We start from the raw sequence: 23,367 nt of genomic DNA, 5'->3' as shown, positions 1-23,367 counted from the left end.
CAACCCCGGTGCTTAAGGGAAGGCACGGGAACCCCCTGCATGGGTCCTTCGGTGGCTGTAACCACGTGGCATTTAGGATAAAATGGAGAGTTTGGACTCTATCATCGTCACGGCTACTTTTTTACTGAGTGCTGATTATGCGTTAAGCAAATTACATCTCATTTCATTTTCCCAACTCTGCTCTGAGGGAACTGTTACCGATCACCCCCACTTTACAGACAAGGAAACTGAGGCTCCCAGAATTCCAAGATTACACAGGCAGAAAGGGGCAGAGCCAGGAGTTGAACCCATGCGCTCTGGGCTGGAAACTACTGTGGGATACTTCCTTCCCGCCCAACACAAAGGCTCCTCTGGTTCTCATCTCCCCTGGGATAAAACATTCCAGTTAAAAATATCAGATACTCATGAAGGGACAGAGGGAGGAAGATGTTCCCAGGGTCGGTCTCGGTGGCATTAACACTCCTTTGACAACTTCAGAGCCAAACCTCTCAAGGTCCCTCCATGACCTCTGTGACTCTCAAGTGCACTCTATTCTCTACTACTGTTTCTTCTCTCTTCACCTTTTTCCTTCCACCCTCTTTCTCCCCCGGAGTCCTAAAGCCGATCCGGTGTGTTCGTCGTTTTCCTTGCCTCCCCCACCTGCTAGTGCGAGAACCTTCTCCTGCCAACCTCTCGTGATACAGGCTATCTGAAGAAATGAGCACGAGGCTCCTCGCAAGGCAAATGACCTACCATTTTCAAGAGGACACTGGGGAATCTTGTTTGCCCGAAGGTTCCAAATATAATCCATGTTCCACTCAAGGCACACTTGATGATCTTTGAAAGGGCGTTCGAAAGGCGGGACTGTCTTCAGCAGAGTATAATTTTTCGCTACAGCATGTAGCAAATTTTCCTCCCATTTAACATTCAAGTCTCCACCACTGTATTTGTGAGTAATCCAGGCGCGTAGTATCACCGCGGATACTGAAATGGAGTGTCTGATGAAATAATCATCTCTGTAAACCATGATGCTTGGAAATTTCACATGTACTATTTGTGTCCTGCTGGTGTGAAGATGCTTCTCATTCTTCCACCTCTTTTTGTACACAGGGATGCTACTTCTGAACTCGGATGAAACGACCGCTTCCAGATTGACAACACAAGGCTGAGAGCATAAATACTCAACCGAGACTTCAGAGACATTGCGGACATTCCCTTCAAAGACAGTGAAATAAATAAAGTCTTTGTAAGCCACGCTCTGCTCGGCTTTGGGGGTCACCGACGTAGTCAGGGAGGTCGGCCTGCCCAAAGACGGAACAACGTTCTGAAAAGGAAAAAAAAGGAAAGAAAGTACAGGGAGTTTAAAAATCATCATATTAACAGATATGTGCATTTTTTCCCTGGAATAAAAAATAGGCATCTACATAAAGCAATGAATGTGGGACGCACAAGATGGCAAAACCACGACCGAACAATTACAGAAAAACCAACACACACACTAATGAAGATTAGGCCACATTAAACTCTCTCCCCAGACTCAGTAGCATCTGCTGATCAAAATGTGACTTTCAAAGCTACGTGGCAATCATTCCAGAGTTGGTTTCCAAATGGAGGAGCTAGTTCGCAACAAATCCAGTATCGGCGACTCTGCCTTCGCGTGAAAAAGAGATGAGCAGCTTCAGACATTTCCAAACTATTGTCCTGACTTCAAATGGTGATCAGACGCAGCCAAATCAAAGGGTGGGAGACGAGTTCAAAGTGCACCCGAGAGGGAACATGACAGGGATGCCAACCTGGCCCTTCCTCTCCCGTAAGTTCTGAGCCAGCACAAGCACGCATGACGGATGGCCCAGCAGGAGTTTCCACTGCTCCAAATCACACACAGGCAAGGCTTGGACCTCAGACTGTGTTGTCTGATTCTCTCACCATGGATGGTGTTACCTGTGCCAAGAAAGATTTTAGCTGTGTGTTTATTTATCTCGTTCTTTAAGTATGAAGACCTCTTAAAACGGACATTCCTTCCGGAAGAAATTTGGACAGTTGGTCATGAGATCAAGGCAATGTTGTTTTGAGCATAAGGCACTGATGTACGGGCACTAAGAGCTCTTCTAAATAAAAGTTTGTGATTCGGGCATCCAAAACACAGTAGGAAAAAGGTAACTTTGGACCACTTCACTCCCATTAGTATGGCTATGATCCAAAACCAAAAAAATAAATAAAACAAAAATATAAAGTGTTGGAGAGAACGTAGAGAAACCAGACTCCTGGTGCATGGCTGGTGAGAATGTAAAATCGTGCAGCCACTGAGTCAAACAGTACATCAGTTCCTCAAAAAATTAAACACAGGATTACCACATGATCCAGCAACTCCACTCCTGGCTGTATACCCAACGTAGCAGAACACAAGGACTTGAAGAGATACGTTCATAGACATACCCTGATGCTCACAGCAGCCGTATTCACAACAGCCAAGAGGTAGACATCCACCTCAGTGAATAAACGGAAAAACAAAATGTGATATATACACACAATGGAATCTCATTCAACCTTAAAAAGAGAAGTATGGCACATGCTACAGTATGGGTGAAATTTGAGGGCATTACGCTAAGTGAAATAAACCAGTCATAAGGAATAAATACCATACGATTCTACTTGTACGAAGTGCCTGGAGCAGTCAGATCCATAGAGACAGAAGGGCTGGTGGTTGCTAGCGATCAGGGGAGGGGGGAGAGATCATGGGCACTTATTGTTTAATGGGCACAGAGTGATAGTTTTACAAGAGGAGAAGAGTTCTGGAGATGGATGGTGGGGATGGTTGTGCAACAATGTGAATGTACTCGCTGCCCCTGAGCTGTATACCCTTAAGAGTGGTTAAATTGGTAAATTTTATGCTGTGAATATTTTTACAAGTCTAAAGAAAAAGGTCACTGTGGCCTTTTCTAAAGAAGGAAGTGCTAAGAACCCCTTTCTTCCCAGAAGGGGCTGAGACACAAAGCTAGGTATCAGGGAATTGTGTTGACAAAGAGCAGTGACCCAAAGGCAGAATGTGCTCAAGGCTCCTGTCAACCTAGACGCAAGAGACGCAAGTCCTAATGGAGTACAGTCCCAGGTGAGGGTAATTCTACCTGGGGGATCTAGAATTTATGGAAAGAGTGGGTTTTCATTGGGCTTTGAGGGGTGAAGAGAGGTTCTTTAGGTAGAGAGGCTCGTGGAAGCCCCCACAAGCAATGTCAACAGCTTAAGGAAGAGCAGACATACTAGATAGAGGCAGACTGGTTTGACCGGAGAACAGAATGGGATTAAAGATGCAAAAGGACATGGGGTTATGAGGTCGGGGGGTGGGGGGGGTGTGTGGAGGTTAGGTCCTGGCTCTGAAGGACACTGAATCCCAGCCCAGGGAATGTGGACTCTCATTCTACTGACACTGAAGAATCATTGAAAGTTTCTGGAAAAGGGAAGCGTGTTTCTATTTTAAAGCACTGACAGTCAATTAGAAACAAAGCTGACAACCAAGAAAAATGAGCAAATGACAGAGTTCATCAATAAGCAAATTCCCACTGATAATAAGAGAAAAGCAAATTGAAACCACGCTGAAGATACCAGTTTGAACTTACTCGGTTCACAGAAGTTCACAGTTTGAACTTACTCGGTTCACAGAGATCCAAGAGTCCAATAACACACTGTACCCGCCAAACTGGCCTCTTACTGTGTACTGCTGGTGAGAGTGATCTCTATGGACGGCGGTCGGGGAGTATCCAACAAACGTAGAAATGCACCCACCCTCTGGTCCAATAATTCCTCCTCTAGGATTTTATCCTCCCCATATACTCAAATTTGTGCAAGATGATGTATGTACAGGTTTTCACTGCAGGACTATTTGCAACAGCAAAAGATGGAAAACTAAATGTCCATCAAGACAGGGCTGGTTCAGTAAATGATAGTACATCCTCTCCTGGAGGGCTAGACAGCTATTAAAACAGGTAAGAGCCTCATGTACAGATAATGAAATGATCTCCAAAGTTTGAGGGTTTCGTTTTGTTTTGTTTTGTTTTTTTAAACAAGTTTCAGAAGTATCATTTGAGTTTTGTTGTTGCTGTTGTTGTTTTTTAAGAAAAGGAAAAATAGGGACGCTTGGTGGCTCAGTGGCTGAGGGTCTGCCTTCAACTCAAGGGGTGACCCTGGGGTCCTGGTATCGAGTCCCACATCAGGCTTCCACATCGGGTGTGGAGCCTGCTTCTCCTTCTGCCCATGTCTCCACTTCTCATGAATAAATAAATATAATCTTTAGTTTAAAAAAAGGAAAAACAAATACACATTTGCTTGAATCCACTAGCTGTTCACATGGAGAAGGACGAAGTGACCAGGAGACAGGATGAGGGAGAGACATGTGCTATCTATTTTTATTTATCTTTTGAATTTTGTACTACATGAATATTGGGGGGGGGAGTCGGGGGGGTGAAGAGAAAAGCAAGTGTCCTAAAGATGAAAATTAAAAAAAAAAAAAAAGTAGCTTCTCCACGTAGCAGAGTGAGGAGGGCTGGCCATCCCTTTTGATTAGTCATGGGAAAAGTGTGGGAAGAAATCTGTAAAGAGGTGGGTACAGTCCAAACTGTCTGCCCCCGCCGTGAGAGGCTTAATTGTTTTATGCTCTCATTTATATTTCCAAATTACAGGGGGGAAAACAAACATAAAAATAATCTCATAATTAGAAGTAGTGACTGTTAGAGCCCTTGGTGATGAGCCAGCCCCCCCCAACTCTTCCAACGAGGCAGTGATCGCTGAGTGGTCCCCCCACAGAACCCCCCTGGTGGCTTAGCAGAGGCAAGCCCAGGAGCCCGGCCCTCTCCCACGTTGTCCCCCCACGTGCACGGCAGCAAGGCTGTAAGGAGTGGCTGGGCTCAGTTCGGCTTTCTTGGGGTTACGGGTACCCTCAGCATTTATCCACAAGGGGCGGTTTGTTCATTCAGACAGATGTGCCCAGATGTGGCCCCTTCTCAAGATGTGAACCCAGTGCAGAGGCCAGCCGAAGACAGGGAGGCTGGACAGCGTGGCGGCTGATGGTGGCGAGTGTCCCTCGTTCCCAGTGCCCCGAAAGCCACCACCCTCACTCAATCCCACACGTGCCCAGTTAATAAGGCAACAGAGAGCAGAGGCCAGGACATACTGAATGTCACCGTGTGTTCTTTTTCAGAAAATGCCTTAAAACGTCTTCCTCGTTCCTTTTATGTCTACCTTAAAAACACACCCTAGCCCTCTTCTGCTGCTTATTTTTTATTTTATTTTATTTTATTTTATTTTATTTTATTTTATTTTATTTATTTTATTTTATTTTATTTTATTTTATTCTTTTGAATCATGTTTTTATCGCTGACGCTGGCAACTCCAGGCTAATGCTTCTCTTAAACAGAATTCTGGGGGGAAAGGCTATGTGATTTCATGAGCTTCCACTGGAAAGTGCAGTTAGTGGTAACGTTCGTTGCTTTCCATCTTAGGGTGAAACGTGCACCGGCCCACTTTCCCACGTTAATAAGCGCAGCCTGCTGACACTGGCTTCAGCTTTGCCTGATGAACCATGACTTTCTGGACGTCGGGCTCATCACTGTGGAGATCAGTGGTGACAGAGGGGAACGAAAAAGGTATAGGACACCTGACGGTGTTCTCTCTCCAGAGCCTTCCCTCAAAATTCGGTTTTAAAGGAAATCTTCATCTGTGCATATGAAGATTATTTTATTTTCACCTACTTCAAAACCTCAAATGCAGGAAAAGTGAATCCACGGTTTAGGAGCTTATGGGTTCTAGACGCACGCCAATACAGAAGAAATGCGACGGGTTCCGATCGAGATGTGCTGTAATGTACGATATACACTGGATTTCAATGTTTTAAAAAATGCAACCTATCTAATAGTTCTCATACCGACCACGTGTTGAAGTGGATCATACTGAGATGCAGTGAGTTAAACAAAATATGCTCCCCCAAATGAATTTCACCTGTTACTTTTTAAATGCAGCTATCGAAAAATTTGAAATTACACAGGTGGCTCGTACTCGTGGCTTACGTTATACTTCTACTGGCTGGTGCTATTCTAGATTTGAAGTTAGCAGACTTTTCCTGTAAAAAAAAAAAAAAAGGGCCATATGGTAAGTATTTTAGGTTTTGCAGGCCACTTGGTGTCCATGAAAACTGCTTAGCTCTGCTGTGGTATCAAGAAAGCAGCCACAGACAACTGACTTATAAGCGAATGATCACGGCTGTGGTCCCGTTCAACTCTGTTTACACAAACAGGCAGCTGGCTGCGCCCGTCGACCACAGCTTGCCGACTACGGTTCTAGATTATCGAGCTTTTATTCTAGATTTAGAGTTTCGGAAACCACAAAATGACAGAAAATGTGCTTTTTAAAGGAATGATCATACGGGAGAAATGAGATGAATAACCCAATTAGGCATAACTTTGTAGACGTGTGGTTGATGGCGCTTGATGGGTTATTTTGCAAAGGTTCCCCAGTGGTGGCAACGTTGGCATCTTGCTATTGTTTCCTTTGGTAAAGATCTAAGTGGGATGAGAAGTTCGAGCTAGCCTGGGTGCAGAAAAATGTCACGGGCTGAGCCAGATGACTTGAGAAGTGGGAGAAGCAGGAGTACAAGAGAAGAACAATTTCAGGGATGGACAAGGCTTTCGTAATATGGTGGGGGAGGGTGCTGGCCCCGAAGGGGACCTCAAAGCCACCATCTGCGGCTCTAGGGGCAGGGTCCAAATCCCTCAAGAAGACAGGACGGCCTTCAGTCTTTGGGGGCACATATGCAAAGTAGGAAGCTGGTGTCTCGTGGGTTGAAGCAGACCCAGTGGGCAGCTGCCACGCCATGAGCTGTGGCTACCTCTGTTATGTACACAACCAACACCAATTAGCAACACATCACACTCTAAATATTGATTAAGCTGAAGCTGATTTCCTGGCTTAAGTCATGTGTGTGGTTATCTGTTTCCTGCCAGGAAAATAAAGCAATTAAGTGGAAGAGTTTCAGCTACAGCCATGACACGTGTCCAACCTTCATAGGTATTTTCACATGCCAGCTTGCATTAACGGAAGTAAAAAAGCACCCAGTCACTCCTTTGTTTAGAAATTATGAGGTCAGAGTCCATGTCTTATTCATTGTTATGTTCCTGGCTTCTAAAATAGAGCTTGGCACACAGTAGGATTTTGGGTGTTTCCCGCTGAAGTGAAATACTGGGCGGGAGCATTTCAGCCAGGAGCCTCTGTGGTCCTCCTCGGCTCACTGCTCCAGGGAGCACCTGCGCATAAACCGGAGGACTGGATCCAGAGTCCCTGCCACCCTCTCCTGAGGTTCACAAGCTCTTCTGTGACAGGGGCCCTCTCCGCTTCTCTATTTCCATCCAGCCTCATTAATCTCCTTGGAAAGAACCCTTACCCTTTGGCACTGACCCCCCCCGGGGGGGGCTCCTGGGGATCATAGCTGACGTGAGGTCAGGGAAGGTGGCCCTCTGGTACCTACCTTACCCATTTAGGGTGGGCTTCTCTTACCTATGGAGTCCCTCCAGACCTTTCAGACAACCACCCTACCTTCTAGAACTTTTCCATCTCTCCACACCAAAAAACATGAGTTAAATTTTTAAAATTTCCTATCCCTCTACCCCCTGTTGGACTCTTGTTCATCTGGCGAGTTCATCCGTGTTAATGTGATAATGAAAAAGGACTGCAGTAGTATCACAGATCTGCATTTCTCTGCCAGGCTGGGGGAGATAATGCCTTAAAAGCAAAGCCCAAATGCACTGCAGCTATAAAGAGAAATTTAGGGGGGTGAGGGGGGGGGCATTTCTGTGCCCCTCAAATTAGCTATTTAGGCAGCCACATAGATGTTCCACCTCGGAAGCTACTGGACTGTTTTGCACACAATGGAGCTGGGCCCTGAAAGATGCCCGAGCCCTCGAACATCTGTTTACACCAGAAGTAAGCCTTAATCAAAGTCAAATTTGACAATGTCACACACACTCCGGAAACATAGATTCCCTCGTGTTTGTCTAATTGTGTAAGATGTTATGTACTGTGTATGTACTGTAAATTCTTTTTAAAGAAAGAAATGGGTCATTAATGTTGTGTTCATGATAAAAGACCCCAAATTAAAAATCAAAATGCACTCAATTCATCTCTATATTTCAAGAGGGGGAGTCAAGAAACAGATGAATTTATGTATCTTCTGGATAGAAAAAAAAAATCTATCAATTCTCCCTAAGCTTCTTTTAGGATGACTGCATCTGATGCCTTTCAACAAAATCAATAAGAAGAAATTCTATTCAAATAACCCTCCCTGTTCCAAAAAGCTGAGAAAACTTGGCTCTTTTCTCTGCATGGTCCACTTGTTATTTAAGGAAAGGACAGAGAGATTGGAACATCTGAAATCACTCACGGGGAGGGTTATTTACACCAACAAATGTATGTGGGTTCATGTAATATGCAAACAATTATCGAGTGTCTGTTCTTCTCATTCCTGCCCATCCCACCCCATCAGTCACCTAAGGAAACCTTGCTCATGAGTGCTTTCTCGTCAAGCCGGCTGGATCAAACTTTCCATACATCAGAAGGTAATTGTATTGGCTTAAAAGGCCTACTTCTCCAATTTCTGCTGACCAGAAATAAGTAAAAATCCTGTTTATGTCAACAAAGTATGCAATTAAACAGAATGGGCAGTGATGTCGGTATGGAATCCGAAATCGAGATGTGCCTTGGGAACTACATCCCAGGTGACCCATATGCCTTCCTAAACCTGAGAGCTGGCTAGAGAAACACCACCACCACCCCACAGGCAGTACTCCTAGTTGCACTGGCTCCCCTCCTCTCTTTGATACTGCTTTGATTTGATTTAACTTAAATCACGAGGGTAACCAAGGGTTGGTTTGGTTTCATTTCACTGAGTACCCAACTCTGTGCCGGGCGTTGGGACCGATGCGTAAGTCCACTTCTCACTCACTTCGAAACTCATCCTCTCAAAGAGAACCTCACAGAACTTCTCCCTTCGAATCGAATCTTCACACCAGCTCTGGGAGGGACACAGCATTCCAGTTTTACGGCTGAGAAAATGGAATGGATTCAGAGACGGGAAGGTCAAGCAACTACTCAAAGACAGAACCAAAATTCAAATTCCTATCTGACTCCAAAGTCAGTGACGGGGTCTCTCTGGCCTTCCAGAAACGCCCAAAATGAGGCCCTCGACTCACCAACTTACTTCTACACCTGTCCCACTTTCTGGCCATGGGGGGCCTGGGGAAGATAGGTATTATCTTACCCACAAACCTACACGCCACACCGAGCCAACTCCCCAACTCAGCCAAGCCCTTCTTTGGATGAGGATGGCAGACAAACCAGGGCAACCCAAGCCGATGTCCCAGCAATCCCTCCCATGCTGCACAGCCCTCCTGCTCCTCGGGTCCTTTCTCAGGGGAATAGGATGAGCCAATGAACAGGGCAACTGAATTCGCTGGAGGCTATTTATGGCCCACTCATGTCCATCCGTCTCCTCTGTGAGCTGCCTGGGTTCTTTATGCCTTGTCTATCTTTCCTCCAGCTGCTTCCTTCAGCCGATTCACGACTCCCACACTTTTGCCCACAGGACTCGGAGGTATAGAGAGCAAAAGGCAAATGCCATGGCTTGGGAGATTTTAGGTGCTCTGGTCAGGGTGAACGAGGACTCTGTTGGCCGACGGGAAGTTTGAAGCTCATCTCTATATTTCAAACATCCATTTTCACTCTCGAGTCAAGATAAGTGAGAGCCTCTCTGTCTCCACCCTGTTCCGATCTTCCTAGGCCCTGTGTCACGCACGGAGTGAGGAGTCTGTGAGTACCACTCGAGGGATAACCGACCGTCTGCGGCCACTGATGGAGAGCTCTGGCACAGCCACCGTCCGCGGACGACCCCCCATACATCTGTGCCACCAATGCCCTCTTATTTCATTGTCCTCTGGTCGTCTAACAAGTGCAAATGTCCACCCTGAATATTTCGGCTCTACAGCTGACATCAACACTGGCCATTGTGAGATCTGTTTTTCTCATTTAAGAAAAAATTATACATTCGAGACCAGCGTTCGGAATGGACAGATATGCCTTCTCCAAGTGCCACCGTCACAGATGGGGCCGGGCAGCCTCAGCTGATCTGGCCAAATCTGGAGGAAGGTACGAGTTAATGATGTAAGAGAATGACAAGGGCGGGGGGTGGGGGGTTCTGTTGGCAAGTCCTGCGCGGACCACACCACTCAGCACCAGTGACCTCAGTGGAAGCGATTCCATTACCTTTTACTTTTCAAGCCCTCACCCTCTCGGAGGAGGCTCTCTGCCACCTTGACCTTTGGTGACCTTAGAATTTTCTGGCAGCTGCTGGAACCAGGGATCATCTTTTCAGAAATCTGCTTGGCATCGTTCCGTGACTTATCTTTCAGGCCTCGTCACAATTATTCATGCTTTGGCAGTATCCTAGCTACAGTCACAGTACTGTTCTTGGGCTGCCACTGAAGGTTATTCTGTCCCAGCCAATGGGGACGAAAGGCGCCCGTTGCCTCAGGACCCTGGCTCCGGGAAGCGTGCTCCCCGTGAGGGCAGGGGCTTAAAGGCATCTGTTCAGAAAACCAGTCTCCATCTCCAGTCCTCGAGAACAAGCAAAGAGGTAGGGATAACACAAAGTGGGAATCGGCCCCCAAACCAGAGACAACTTGACTTTGGAACGCATTCCAAGGCACACTCGCTCGACACCTGGACGCACGTTCACACAAACACAAGTGCCAACCAACCCCCCAACCCTCAGCTGCCTCTGGACTAGACAAAGACCGTACCTTTTACCTTGCCATCACAGATGGCAAATATTTCCTGGTTTCACCTATTCTTCTCTTTAACATCCTACTTCCATTCTGGGGCCTCTTGCTTCTGTTTTGTGTATTTTAGGCTCCTTTAGACATGACCTCACATCCTGGCCAGTGGCACAGTGACCGCTCATTGTAAGAGCTTTGCTAATGGCCCATGCATCTATGTATGAGAGGAACGAGCTCAGAGCAGCAAAAAGCAGAAAGCAGTAAGTTAGCCTGCCTAGGAACTGGGGCTCCGGAAGTGGACAGACTTGGGTTTCAATCTTGGACTACCTGTGTGGCCCAAGGCAACCTACCTAACCTGAGTCTCAGCTACCTCAACTGAATGAGGAGCATAACAGCTCCTACCACACGAGGTTGTCGTTAGAATACTGGATAATGCAGGGGCGTCTGGGTGGCTCTGCTGATTAAGCATCAGATTCTTGATTTCAGTTCAGATCACGACCTCGGGGTCCTAGGACCGAGCCCCACGTCGAGCCCCACATCGGGCTCCACGTTCAGTGAGGATCTGCTTGAGGATTCTCTCCCTCTCCCTCTGCCCCTCCTCCTGCTCACATGTGTGCGTGCTCCCTCTCTCTCTCTCTCTCAAATAAATAAATAAATCTTATTTAAAAAGCCCTGGAAAATGCATATAAATGACTTAGGATAATGCAAACTATTCTTATTATTTATGATTCCAAATTATGGGATAGCTTTCTTCCTCTAGTATCTACATGTTCCTGAGATCCTGCCCAAGCTACTCTGCTCCACCTCTACCCTCCACCTGCTGGCCTCACCTCCCTGACCAATCACTTCCTCTAGGAAATATTCCTTGACAAGGAAAATGGACACGGTTACGCATCCCTCCCCCCTTTTGTTTTCTGTATCTCGTGTTTCCTGCAGACGTTCCCCTGCCTTGCACAGCGAATTTCTCCAAGGTCAGAAAGCCTTCCTTACCTCTCACCACTGGCTTAGGTAGCACACACCTCTAGAGCAGAATCTTAAGGAAATGGATAGATAGACCTTTAGAACAAAAGGTGGAGCCCATCTTCCAAATCACACCTCTGCTTTCCTGGGTTTGACAAAAGCTTAACATTTAGCTGCAAAGTGGTTTGCTTGTTTATCAAAGTCCTTCCTGCGCAGTGGCATATCTGCAGCCCATCTGAAGGAAACACAGTCAAGAAGCACTGCCGTTTCCCTCTTCGGATGGTTCCAAAATCCAACCCTTCCCTGTCTGCCAAGACACTCGGCCGCGCTCAGATTAGTTCGACTTTGCGGTATTTTCTATAATCTCTGTCTTCGGAGCCCTCACCTCACTATCTTGCTCTACTCCACGCAGAGCATCTCTGTCCCCTCCTGTGATCTGTTCTCTTAAACCCCCCTTGGTCTAAACAGAACTTTTATACTTTCTCCACCACCTGCCTCTGTTCCTGCAGACCACGAGGCCTTTGGGCTTTGCTTCTGTCACTCTGATTCCTCGGAACTGTCAAGAAGTGGTCTCTCCTTGCCAGGTCTTGGGATTTCCACATGGAACTTTTCAGACCACCTGTACATTAATGTTTCACACACTGCTCCAGGACATCATTTCTGCCTCTGTGGGTAACCAGGGCCTTGTGGATGTGGATCATCTGTTTAAACTGAAACCCTGTCATCATCTGTTTTGGCAGTTATATTTACGAGCCTGTGCGCTGTAGCCCTGTGGCATAAATATTAAATAATACCACCTCTGGGGTGAAAAAAAAAAAAACCCAGACCATGCATGTTAACCGACAACTTCTTAGGAAAATATTGAATAAATCTGGCCACGAAATCTGGTACTGGTTGACTTTAAAATAGGAGGAAGAGCCTGGATAGCTCAACAGGTAGACGCTAAAGCAGAATTACAATTAGCATTTTTACACCCTCCTGCTTCAAGAAACGCAACAGACGAGAAGTAAAGAGTGTTAAAAGAAACTTGGGCTGGATGGCGATCTCTTTGGAATCAAATTTCTAATGCCCGACAACAACGTCTCCCAAGCAGTTTTTAGCTTCTACGAGGAAAGACTCCAAATAATGGCGGTACCACATAAATGAGAACAATCCTGGACAATGACACTGCTCAATTTTAAGCATTCTGTGAACTTCCTATTACATCAGTTTCATGATTCAGCATTTTCGATTTCACTTATTTACAGTAATATATGGCGAGATAACCCAGGGCTTCTGCAGGATCCTGGAGCCTAAGGTAGGCAGGGCAGGAAGGGTGTCGCCTTCTGCAGGTTCACCATTGTCTGGGAGAATTCCGAGCAGAAGCTAGCAAGCCTTCAAAGGAATCGAGGGCTAATTCCCCCACCTTGTCCTGAGGGTGAACATTACTCGGGTATTTTTAAATGGGCTGGTTTGGGAAAAATAGGTTAGTGCCATTCAGCTGGAGACTGAAAGAGGAGCCGGGAGGAGCGCAAACGGTCCGCGGGCGCGCAGCAGCCGAGCGTCTGTTCTCCGAAGCGGCAACGTTGCAAAGCTCGAGACGCAGCTAAAGTCACCGCTCGGGCGGGCGGCAAGCGTGTTACCAAGAACTCGGATTCTTCCTGGCATCCGCAACTTGGCTGGAGTGACCGCGGAGGAGTTGGCGAGCGCTGCAAGCGCGGGGTTCGTCGCCGGCGCGGTGGCAGAGAGCGGTCCGGGCCAGGAGGACCCGGCGGGGACGAGGGGAGGGGAGGGGAGGCAGGGGAGGGGAGGGGAGGGGAGGGGAGGGGAGGGGAGGGGAGGGGAGGGGAGGGGTTCGCCGGGGGAGAGGGGGGGAGAGAGGGATAGAGAGGAGAGGGGAGAGGGGGGAGAGGGAGGGGGGAGAGGGAGGGGGAGAGAGGAGAGGGGAGAGGGGGAGAGAGAGGGGAAGGGGAAGAGGGGGAGAGGGGAAGGGGAAGAGGGGGAGAGAGGGAGAGGGAGGGGGAGATGGAGAGGGGGAGAGGGAAGGAGAGGGGGAGAGAGGAAGAGGAGAGGGAGAGAGGGGGAGAGAGGGAGAGGGATAGAGAGGGGGAGAGGGGGAGAGGGGGAGGGAGGAAGGAGGGAGGGGAGAGGGAGAAAAGGAGAGTGAGGGAGAGGGAGAGGGAGAGGAGAGGGAGAGAGGGAGGGAGGGAGAGGGGGAAAGAGGGAGACAGAGAGAGGGAGAAGGAGAGGGAGAGAAGGAGAGAGAGGGAGGGAGAGAGAGAGGGAGGGAGGGAGAGGGAGAGGCGAAGTTGGGCACGGGAGGCGAGGAGCTGCGAGACTGCGAGGGAAGCCCCGGCCGGGTAGGGGGGCCGGAGGGAGAGCCGCGCGCAGGGTGGAGGGGCGCGGGGGCGGGAGGGGCCCCCGGGGGCCGCGCGTCCCGGAGGGAGAGCGAGCGCCGCGTCCGCGCCCCCGGCTCCGCGCCCCGCGCCCCGCGCCCCGCGCCCCGGGCCCCATCCCAGGTGCCGGCGCGCCCGGGGCGCAGCGGCCGGGAAGCGAGCAAACTAGCAGCGCCCCGCCGCCCCGAGCCGCAGCTCCCGGCCGCCCCCCGCCCGCGTCCCCGGGGCCCCGCGCGGAGGGGAGGACCCGGGCAGGGTCCGGCGCTCACCAGGTAGCAGAGCAGGAGCAGCGCGCAGGCAGGGCGGCCGCCGAGGCCCGGGGGGGCGCCGCCGCGCGGGGGGGCCATGGCTGCGGCCCGGGGGCCGACCGCGGGCGGCGGGGGGGGTCGCTGCTGCCGCCGCGGCCACCCGAGCCCCGCGCCGCGCCGCTGCATGGCGAGGCCGCCCGGATCCGGGCCGGAGCAGGTCACCTGGTGCAGGGACCGGCCCCCGCCCGAGGCGCCACCTTCCCGCCCGCCCCCGGCCGGGCCGGCCGCCGCGCGCGGGGCCACCTGCCGCCGCCGCCGCCGCCGGACCCGCCGCCGCCGCCGCCGCCGCTCCCGCCGTCGCCGCCCCCGCAGCCCCAGCCGAGCGCCGGCTCCTCCCCGCCTGCCGGTGCCCGTCCCCTCCCTCCGCGCTGCCTCCCAGCCCGGCCCGCCTCCCGCGGCGCCCCCGACCCCGCCGCCCGCGCCCGCGCCCCCGCCCCCGCCCCCGCAGGTGGGGCCCGCCCCGGTCCCGCCCCCCCGGCTCCCGCTCGCACCTGTCTCCCCCTCGCCCCCGCTTTCCTCCACTTTGTGCCTTCCCTCCGGGTCCCCGCCCTCCCCCCTGCGGACCCCGCAGCCCGGGCCCGCGGGCGCAGTGGGTTTCGTTTCGTCGCCTCCTCGGCGAGGGCGCCATTCCCGCGGGGCGCGGGGCGAGCGGGCCCCCCCGGACGCGCTCCGGCCCCCGCCGGCCTCCACCTGCCCACCTGCCCACCTGCAGGGCGGGGCCGCCTCCCCGCCGGGCGCAGTCCGCACCCGGGTTGCGCCCCGCCCCGCCCCGCCCCGCCGCCCGGGACGCCGCACGTTCTGGATGGTTCCCGAGGGTTTTGTGCGGTGCCGCCGCCGCCGCCGCCGCCGCCGCCGCGCTCTTTGTCTTAATTGTCCAGGGCCCCGGCGCCCGAGGCGGGTCTGCGCGGGATTCGCAGCCCCGTGCCCCGGCCGCTACTCTGGACCGACGGGAAAATGAATCAATTAGGCCAGTGCCATCTGCCGAAGCCCCAAACGGAAGGGCGAGGCCGGCGAAGTGCACGGGCACTTTTTAAGATAAATCCTGGCGCGCCCTCGGCCTCGGGACCCAGGCTGGACCCGGCCACCGCCTCGGAGCCTGCGCCCCCCCCCCCCGCCCCCGGCGCCCCGGGAAGCGCAGGGCTGGGGCCCGTAGCTGCGGCTGCTGGGAAACGCTTGACCCACCTTGGAAAGTTCTCCAAAGCTTCCCTTTGGCGCCGCTGGATTTGTGCGTAGTGCGACTAAGGACAGTCGGGAGCCAGGGATGGGATGGGGGTCCGGGGGGATCCGGCCCCCGCCCGCCCTGCGGGGATGCCACCGCGGTGGGTGCAGTCCAGCCGGGGCCAGGCGGCAGGAGAGGCTGGCAGCAAAGATGGGGTGCCCGGGGGCTCGCGCCCCCATATGCCCTCAGCCCTCTCAGTGCAGGCCCGGCCGCGCTCAGCAACTCCGCTGAGTCATCCCTTTCTCTTTATTTAGGTCACCTGAGGGCTGTGGCCGTGGGTCAGGCTCCGGCTCCCAGGCACTCACCGCCAGGTAATGGCTTACATCGGTGGTTTTCAAAGTTCATCCTGCGTCCCAACCGCCGGGAGGCCGCGGAAACCACGCAGGCTGGACAACCCCACGAGAGCTTCAGGTGCAGCCGGCCCGGGGGAGGCTTGAAAAGCTGCCTTTCCGGCGAGCTGCCAGGGGACTGCCGGTCCCCAGACCTCATTCCCAGAAGCACTGGCTTATACCAAGGGTCATTCTGCTGCCACCTCATCCAGCAGCCACCACGTGAAAGCATCTGAGGGTTTCTTTGTTTGACAGATGTCTCCAACACCTGTCCCGCTTCCATAGACCCAAAGCATTGAAAATCCTCCTGTGCGATGTGCAAAATCACTTATTCTATTGAGTGTCCGAGGGGATGAAAGATTTGGTGGCTTTGTCCCAGATTGTGTCCATATAGATATATATTTATATGTTTGGTCAGATCAAAGGCTAGACTATGCTTTTCAATATATGTGGAAGGAAAATTGCCGGCCAGTTCCAGAAGATGGGGTTTCACAGTATTTCTGGAACTTCCACCTGTCTTCCTGGGGTTCTCTGGCGTTCTCTCCTTCTTCATTGCACACAGACTCGCTTGGTCTTCAGGGAACTAAATGGTTTCCTCGGGTTGTTTGTAATCAGGATTCGTGGCATTGGAGGTTGAAAAGCCCGTGGGTTTGAATTTCCCCAAGTGTAGTCACTATGGAGGCACCCCAGAGGGCACTGGGCTATTTTTACCCTGGTATAGCAAACCTCTTGATATACTCGCTGGGCTTCTAGTGTGTTCCTTCTGTGTGCATCAGGCATCACCCAAGGCCCCAGAATCCAGAGGTGAGCAAACATTCCTTCCCCAGGAGGAGCAGCAGGCATTGCAGAAAACTAACCAGACCTCAGTGTGGTCCTCAAAAGGGGATGTTCAGGTCGCTCTGTGGCCTAGGACGCTCTGTGGCCCAGGGTAGGGGGTTGCGGGGCAGACTGATGACTTTGTGCTGGAGGGGGGCAGAAACAGAGGGTCAGGATTTCTATTCACAGCGGTCTGCGACAGCTGATCCAGAAGCTAGAATCAGTTTAGGCCCTCGCCTCCTCTCTAGCTGCCCCTATGGGTCATTTGAAGGGTGCGGCCTTGTTATAGAAGAAGACCGTTCAACTTAAGCATAACCATTCTTTCCCGCCTTTACAATTTATTGGTTTAAATGAAGTTTTGATGCTCCACTAAACTGTGAAGGTCCCCGGGGACTGTATTTATCCGGTATGGCTCACCACTGCCTCGGCGTGAGTCAGTTTATCCCATCCCCTCCGACAGGCCGCGAGACAGCAACTCCACACCTCGACCTGGAACAGGAGAGAGTCCCAGGGGAGGGTGGGAGCCTCTCTCCACGGGCTCACCGGGAGGAGCAACCAGAGGCCTGGGTGGGTTGGGTCAGGGCTGCAAGAAAAAGGCCAAACCTCCACTGAACAGGCTTGCCTCCGTGGACACGGAAGGGCATCCCAGGCCAGTCGATCTTAGACGCCGATATGGTTTGAAATCTTGTAAAGTCTCAGTGACCTATGCCGTTGGCCAACTATTCACTTGTCAGGTAAAGATATTTAAAGCATTTAATAAAGCTAAATTTAATAATATAAAAGTCATTATTTTTTATATTTATGTATTTATATTTATATAAAAATACAATTATTTAAGATAAATAATAAGTTTAAAAATAATTTATATTTTATTATAATACATTTAATAAAATTCATTTATTTTATTATAATAAATTTAAAATAAAATAATTATATTATTTATGTAAATAAATGTATTAAAATGTGTTTAAAATAAAATTTGTTGGGCAGCCCGGGTGGCTCAGCGGTTCAGCGCCGTCTTCGGCCCACGGCGTGATCCTGAAGACCCAGGATCCAGTCCCATGTCGGGCTCCCTGCATGGAGCCTGCTTCTCCCTCTGCCTGTGTCTCTGCCTCCCTTTCTCTCTCTCTGTGTCTCTCATGAATAAATAAATAAAATCTTCAAAATATTGTTTTATTATTATTTATTAAAAATGAAAAAATATTTAAAACAAACAACCCCCTTGCCCCCATATGCTTTCTTTTATCAACAGTATTTCATCCAACAGACAGGGTATTCTTACCATCAAAAAATTAGGAAGGACCTAACATCATAATAAAAGAAAGTCCTTTAAACTGAATATAATTTGTGAAAAACACCCACTGTGTCATTGTCTTATTTTGCTGTGGGCCAATAGAAACTTAACCTTCAGGCTGTCACAGTCCGTGCAAGGGCCCTTGGCAACCACATGTCTAGGTGCCAAGGATGTCTCTGGAAGAGAGATCCACCCCTGCTGAGACACCTGGTCTCTGAGTTACAAGTGGGCACCGGGAGGGCACTACATAGGAGCCAGGAACGCTCCTGCTGCCACTGCCCTCCTACCGAAACCTTTGGGGCCCAAGCAGATGCGACCAAGGCTAGTGAGCCTTCCCTCGTGACCTCAGGTCACAAAGCAACTGGTTCTCTTTGTGCTCACGAGCATCTCGAGCATCTCGATGCATCGATGCATGGGAGCATCCCGTGGACCCCCATGGGGTAACCGGCTAATCCTGCTTCACATTCTAGACAGTTTCTTGGTTTCTCCTCATCAAGTGTACTGAAGGCTCCTTGAAAACACGGGTGGTTTCTTAATCAGCTCTGGGCACTGCCCTCGTGCCTTGTACATAGCAAGCTTTTAAGACATAGTCACTCAATAAAATCGACGTCATCATCTTGCTTTTCCATTTTTTTCTCTCCATCCTTCCTTTCCTTCTTGCCCCTTATTACCTCTCTGCACCCCCCCCCCCCGGCCCCCGGCCCCATATTCAGCACCAGGTGGGGGCTTTTCGCACCGACAGGGTTCCCTGGAATTCTGCACCCTACCGCTTCCCTCCTTCCTTTCTGCAACTTCAGATATGCGGAATAAAGATAAATGAACTGTGACATTTGCCTTTTACATCAACACAGGAGAGAAGAAAACAAAAACAGAAGAGAAGATTGCTGTCAGGCAACACGTGGCCCATCCCCGTTGGAAAAGCTTGGCCTTTTTTTCTGCCAACGATGACCTTCAGGATCCAGCTAAATCCTGCACACAGTAAAAAATATATATATTTTTTTTCAGCATTTGGTCCTTCCATTTCTTTCCTGAAAAAAAAAATGAGAAAGCCAAGGCTTTAGGCTCCCCTAAATCCGTTCCTATCTCTGTTCTTCCTTTTTTGAATCCTCAGTATTTACCAATTACTTCCTGTTCCTGCCTTCCTTAGAACATTTGGCCAGATACCGTCCTCACCTCCTGGTCCTCAGGCCCCAACCTTTGAGCCTCAAGCCTCAGTGACTCTGCAGACTCCTTTCTTGTGGGCCCCGGGGCCTGGCTTTGAGAAGTCGTGTGAAGAGGGGCTGGGAGCGCCTGTGCCGGCTGGGAGGTTTTCCGTGGATTTCTGCGGGAATGCTGGAGGTCTCGTATCACCCACTCTGTAGCCCTGGTGAGCTCCAAAAGGAGCTCTATTTCTGGGCCTGTCAGATGAAATGCTGTTGCTCCCAGCTATTTTTGGCTCGTTGCCCTTCGGAATAGGTGCACATTCAGCTCAATTCTCCCCCGACCCTGAGCTGGGACAACGCCGGCAGCTCTCCTCAGCCGAGCCTCCTCTCCAGCCTGGAGCCTTTGCCCCCTAAGCAGCAGCAATCACAGGTGCCCTGGACTGCACAGCTAGGCTGTTGGTGCTGCGACCAGATGGGCAGCAGGGAAGGCCGCTCCCTGGCTCCCACACACCACTGGTGACAGCCTTGTGAGCGGACCTCCCTGGGCAGGTGCAGCCTGGCATCCAGAACCTCCTCACTCATTTGTAGGTCTGCACCCTGTCCCACTGGCCATGGCCATGGCTGCAAAACCTTCTCCTACCGTCCTGGGGAGACCTGGGATGGTGGGAGTACTTTTTAGGCTCCGTGAGCACAGACTTATCTGTACACTGAGGGTCTAAGGACCCTGGGATGCAGAAGGTCAAGGGCATGTGTCCACATTTGGAAGGGTCTCTTGGGGGAGCGTGTTGAGAAGAACATGTGCGTGGAATGGAAGGGTGGAGGGAAGTTGGGTGTCAATGTACAGATCCACTTGGGACGGAGCCGGGAGGGACATCGACTGAGCACCCAGGGAGAGGGGGTGTAAATAACTGAGGAAAGAGAGTACACATGAGACCTTGGGGAAACGGGTTGTATCTGCAAGCCTGACAGTATTTTACAACTGCATCCTGTGGCTGACACGGCGATCCTTAGGCGGACACTAACATCCACGGAGGATTTTAAGTCTATCCGGTAATAAACAGTATCAAGCAAAATGAAATGTTAGGATCAACTGTACTTGTAGGGATACTCAGTAAGGTCCCTATAAAATTGAGAATTGCCTAGAGAAGAGGAAGCTAGACCAGGGTTCGTTCTCTCTCTCTCTCTCTCCCTCTCTCTCTCTCTTTTAAGATTTTGTTTATTTGAGAGAGAGATATGGGATGCCTGGGTGGCTCAGCAGTTGGGCATCTGCCTTCGGCTCAGGGTGTGACCCCAGAGTCCCGGGATCGAGTCCTGCATCGGGCTCCCTGCAGGGAGCCTGCTTCTCCCTCTGCCTGTGTCTCTGCCTCTCTCTGTGTGTGTCCCATGAATAAATAAATAAAATATTTATTTAAAAGAGAGAGAGAGAGCAGAGGGAGGGGCTGAGGGAGATGGGGAAGCAGGCTCCATCCCAGAACCCAAGGCAGACTCTTAACTGACTGAGACACCCAGGTGCCCCAGAAGTTCTCTTAACAGCTACTCACCTTGGGGCACCTGGGGGGCTCAGTGGTTGAGTGTCTGCCTCTGGCTCAAGTGGTGATCCCGGGGTCCTAGGATTGAGTCTTGCATCGGGCTCCCCACAGGGAGCCTGCTTCTCCCTCTGCCTGTGTCTCTGCCTCTCTCTGTGGGTCCCTCATGAATAAATAAAAAAAATCTTAAAAAAAAAAAAAACTCCTTATCTCTACAGCTTTTGGCCTAGAGATTTCTTTTTAAAATTCTTATCCAGTGTTACTCTGATGCATTAATTCATTCAATCCTCATGACACGGGCAACAGCAGCCCCATTTTACAGATGAAGGAACGGGGACATTTGGAAGACCCCAGGTCCACAGTCACGAGGAGGCAAAGCTGGTTTGGCTGCAGGCAGCTTTGCTCAAGGACCCCAGCTTCCACCAGCTACATTAAACTCCTGCTGTGACAACAGGTGGCAGAGAGGCAAGCGGGGGTCTTGAGGTGTGGTGGAGCGGGTCACACCGGGGTTTGAAACTTCTTGAGAACACACATTACCATGTCAGACACACCTGTCCAGGGCCATCCCACCACTTCCCAGCTGTGTTACCTCGGGCAGGTCAACAAAGCATTTTTGAACCTCAGTCTCCACCTCTATAAAACTGAGGATAAAGTCACCGATTTTGGCCATCGATGTGGTGTTGGGAAGGCCATCAAGGTAGCATGGGTGAGGGTGCACGGCAGCTTGGTAAGCCCTAGATGAGAGCAAAGCACTGTTTGGGTAGCATTCACACTTGCCTACTTCCAAAAAAGGCCCACAAGGAAAGATAACATCCCTTATAAGTTTATGAAAAATGGAGGGGCACCTCAGTGGCTCAAGCACTTAAGCGTCTCTCTCTCTCTCTTTTTTTTTAAGATTTTATTTATCCATTCTTGAGAGACACACACAGACACAGGCAGAGGGAGAAGCAGGCTCCACGCAGGGAGCCCAACGTGGGACTCGATCATGCCCTGGGCTGAAGGCGGCGCTAAACCGCTGAGCAACCCGGGCTGCCCTTAAGCATCTAACTCTTGATTTGGGGCTCAAGTCATGACCTCAGAGTTGTGGGATCGAGCCCTGCATCAGGCTCCAGGCTCATCAGGGAGTCTGTTTGAGATTCTCTCTCTCCCTCTGCCACCCCTAGAAAATAATGAATAAGTCTTTAAGAAAAAGGCTATGAAAAGTAGAAAAGTTGATTTTTTTAAAAGATTTTTATTTGTTTATTCTCAGAGAGGGAGAGACAGGCAGAGGGAGAAGAAGGTTGCTTGCAGGGAACCCAATGCAGGACTCGATCCTGGGGCCCCGAGATCACCCCCTGAGCTGAAAGCAGATGCTCAACCATCGAGCCACCCAGGTGTCTTGAAAAAAGGTTTATAAATACCTGTGGTGGCAGACCTCCAAAGATGACCCCCCCATGAAGCACGTCTCCATCATGACCCTGGAGTGGGGAGGGTGTTCCCCCAGTATTTCCCCTGGGGGAAGCCAGCTGCGTGTGTCAACTGCAACCACCAGCAGGCTCTGACATCAAGGTCCAAGCTAGCCACGTGGAGGGAGAGAGGTGCTCAGCTGGCCTCCAGCCATTCCAGCCATTGTGTGGGCCGGACACGTGCATGAGCAAATCATCTGGAACACTTACCCCAGTCAAGCCTTTAGATGAGTCCAACCCAGCCGCCATTCGATGAAAACTTCCTGAGGGTCCCCAAGCAAGAGCTGCCCCACTGAGTCCTGTCAACTCGCTCAACCATGAAAGGTAAAAATAAATTGTTTTGAGCCACAAAGTTTAGAGGTAGTTTGTTGACCGCAGTAGGTAACTGAAAACAGTGTTCTGGGCTAATAGCAGTATTTTTAATGAACGGGTGGTTAGCTTTGAGCTCCCTGGCATTCAAAGCAAAAAGGGGAGCAGGATGGGTTGTGCACCCTTCTTATTATCTTGAGTATTCTGATTGACCTGAATGGATAGTTCATCTGACTCATCTCCTTGTGGTCAAATCAGAGTTCTCATTAAAGTATCTTCCTTACATGGGAATCTCTCCCGTCTTTACCAAAATTACAGTGGTACAAATTCTATAATCTGCCCTGCTAGAGCAAACCGAAGAATTGCAGTTGTCACTCGCAAGAAAATGTTCCTTGCACCTGGCCCAAATCTTTCCGACTGTAGCTCAAGCTCCTGTTTGGTTCTCAGCGCATCTTCTGCCTCCTGCCTCATTCCCGTCCCAAATTAAGTCACAAACGGGCTCAGTGTCTCTGGGGTCCTAAGCAGCCAAAATTAATGATTAAAATAGAAATGCTGAAAATAGTTGAAACTGAAGCAGATTGGATGATTTATTCAAACCTTCAGGAAAAATTACTATTCAGCCCAGAATTGGAAATTAGACTTGTGGTTCCTAAGAATGCAAAACTTCCCTGGTGCTAACCCCCTACAAGGAAAAGGAAAAAAAAAAAAAAGTAAAATACATACACGGGAGTCTTTGTGCCCTCTAGAGCCCATGCCCTGGGAGGTCAGGAATCATATCTGCATCTTGGATAGCGCAATGCTTAATGCCTTACTGGTGCTTTAACTTTTCTTCATTAAGTGACCTTCCAAGTCTA

General features: G+C 50.5%; 1 protein-coding gene and 1 long non-coding RNA gene across 8 annotated transcripts in view; one reads left to right on the top strand and one right to left on the bottom strand.

Moving 5' to 3' along the window:
* The window catches only part of SEL1L3 (SEL1L family member 3), a 100,838-nt gene extending 84,957 nt beyond the window's left edge, over positions 1-15,881 (bottom strand). For 2 of the 5 annotated variants that reach the window (XR_013370052.1, XM_077880608.1), the window contains exons 1-2: positions 15,616-15,881; positions 733-1,303 (exon numbers count right to left, since the gene is read on the bottom strand). Coding sequence is in view for 4 of the 5 variants with exons in the window: in XM_077880608.1 (XP_077736734.1) it covers positions 733-1,303; positions 15,616-15,831 (787 nt within the window). In the remaining variant the exon portion in view is untranslated. Of the gene's footprint in view, positions 1-732; positions 1,304-14,394; positions 14,575-15,615 lie in introns of those variants that run through there. The other 3 variants (XM_077880581.1, XM_077880587.1, XM_077880594.1) reach the window with 3 other exon arrangements.
* On the top strand, positions 13,056-17,963 carry LOC144303004 (uncharacterized). Of its 3 annotated transcripts, none has more exons than XR_013370058.1 (3): positions 13,056-13,451; positions 15,907-17,531; positions 17,788-17,963. It is a non-coding gene; the product is annotated as an uncharacterized LOC144303004 (long non-coding RNA). The 3 variants fall into 3 exon arrangements; XR_013370056.1 differs by lacking the exon at positions 13,056-13,451 and adding an exon at positions 13,961-14,089; XR_013370059.1 differs by lacking the exon at positions 13,056-13,451 and adding an exon at positions 15,549-15,658.
* The last annotated feature ends 5,404 nt before the right edge of the window (positions 17,964-23,367 follow it).

This window comes from Canis aureus, chromosome 2 (genome assembly GCF_053574225.1).
Source record: "Canis aureus isolate CA01 chromosome 2, VMU_Caureus_v.1.0, whole genome shotgun sequence".
In the NCBI taxonomy this organism is placed as follows: Eukaryota; Metazoa; Chordata; class Mammalia; order Carnivora; family Canidae; genus Canis; species Canis aureus.
This window is presented reverse-complemented; position numbering and strand designations above follow the sequence as displayed.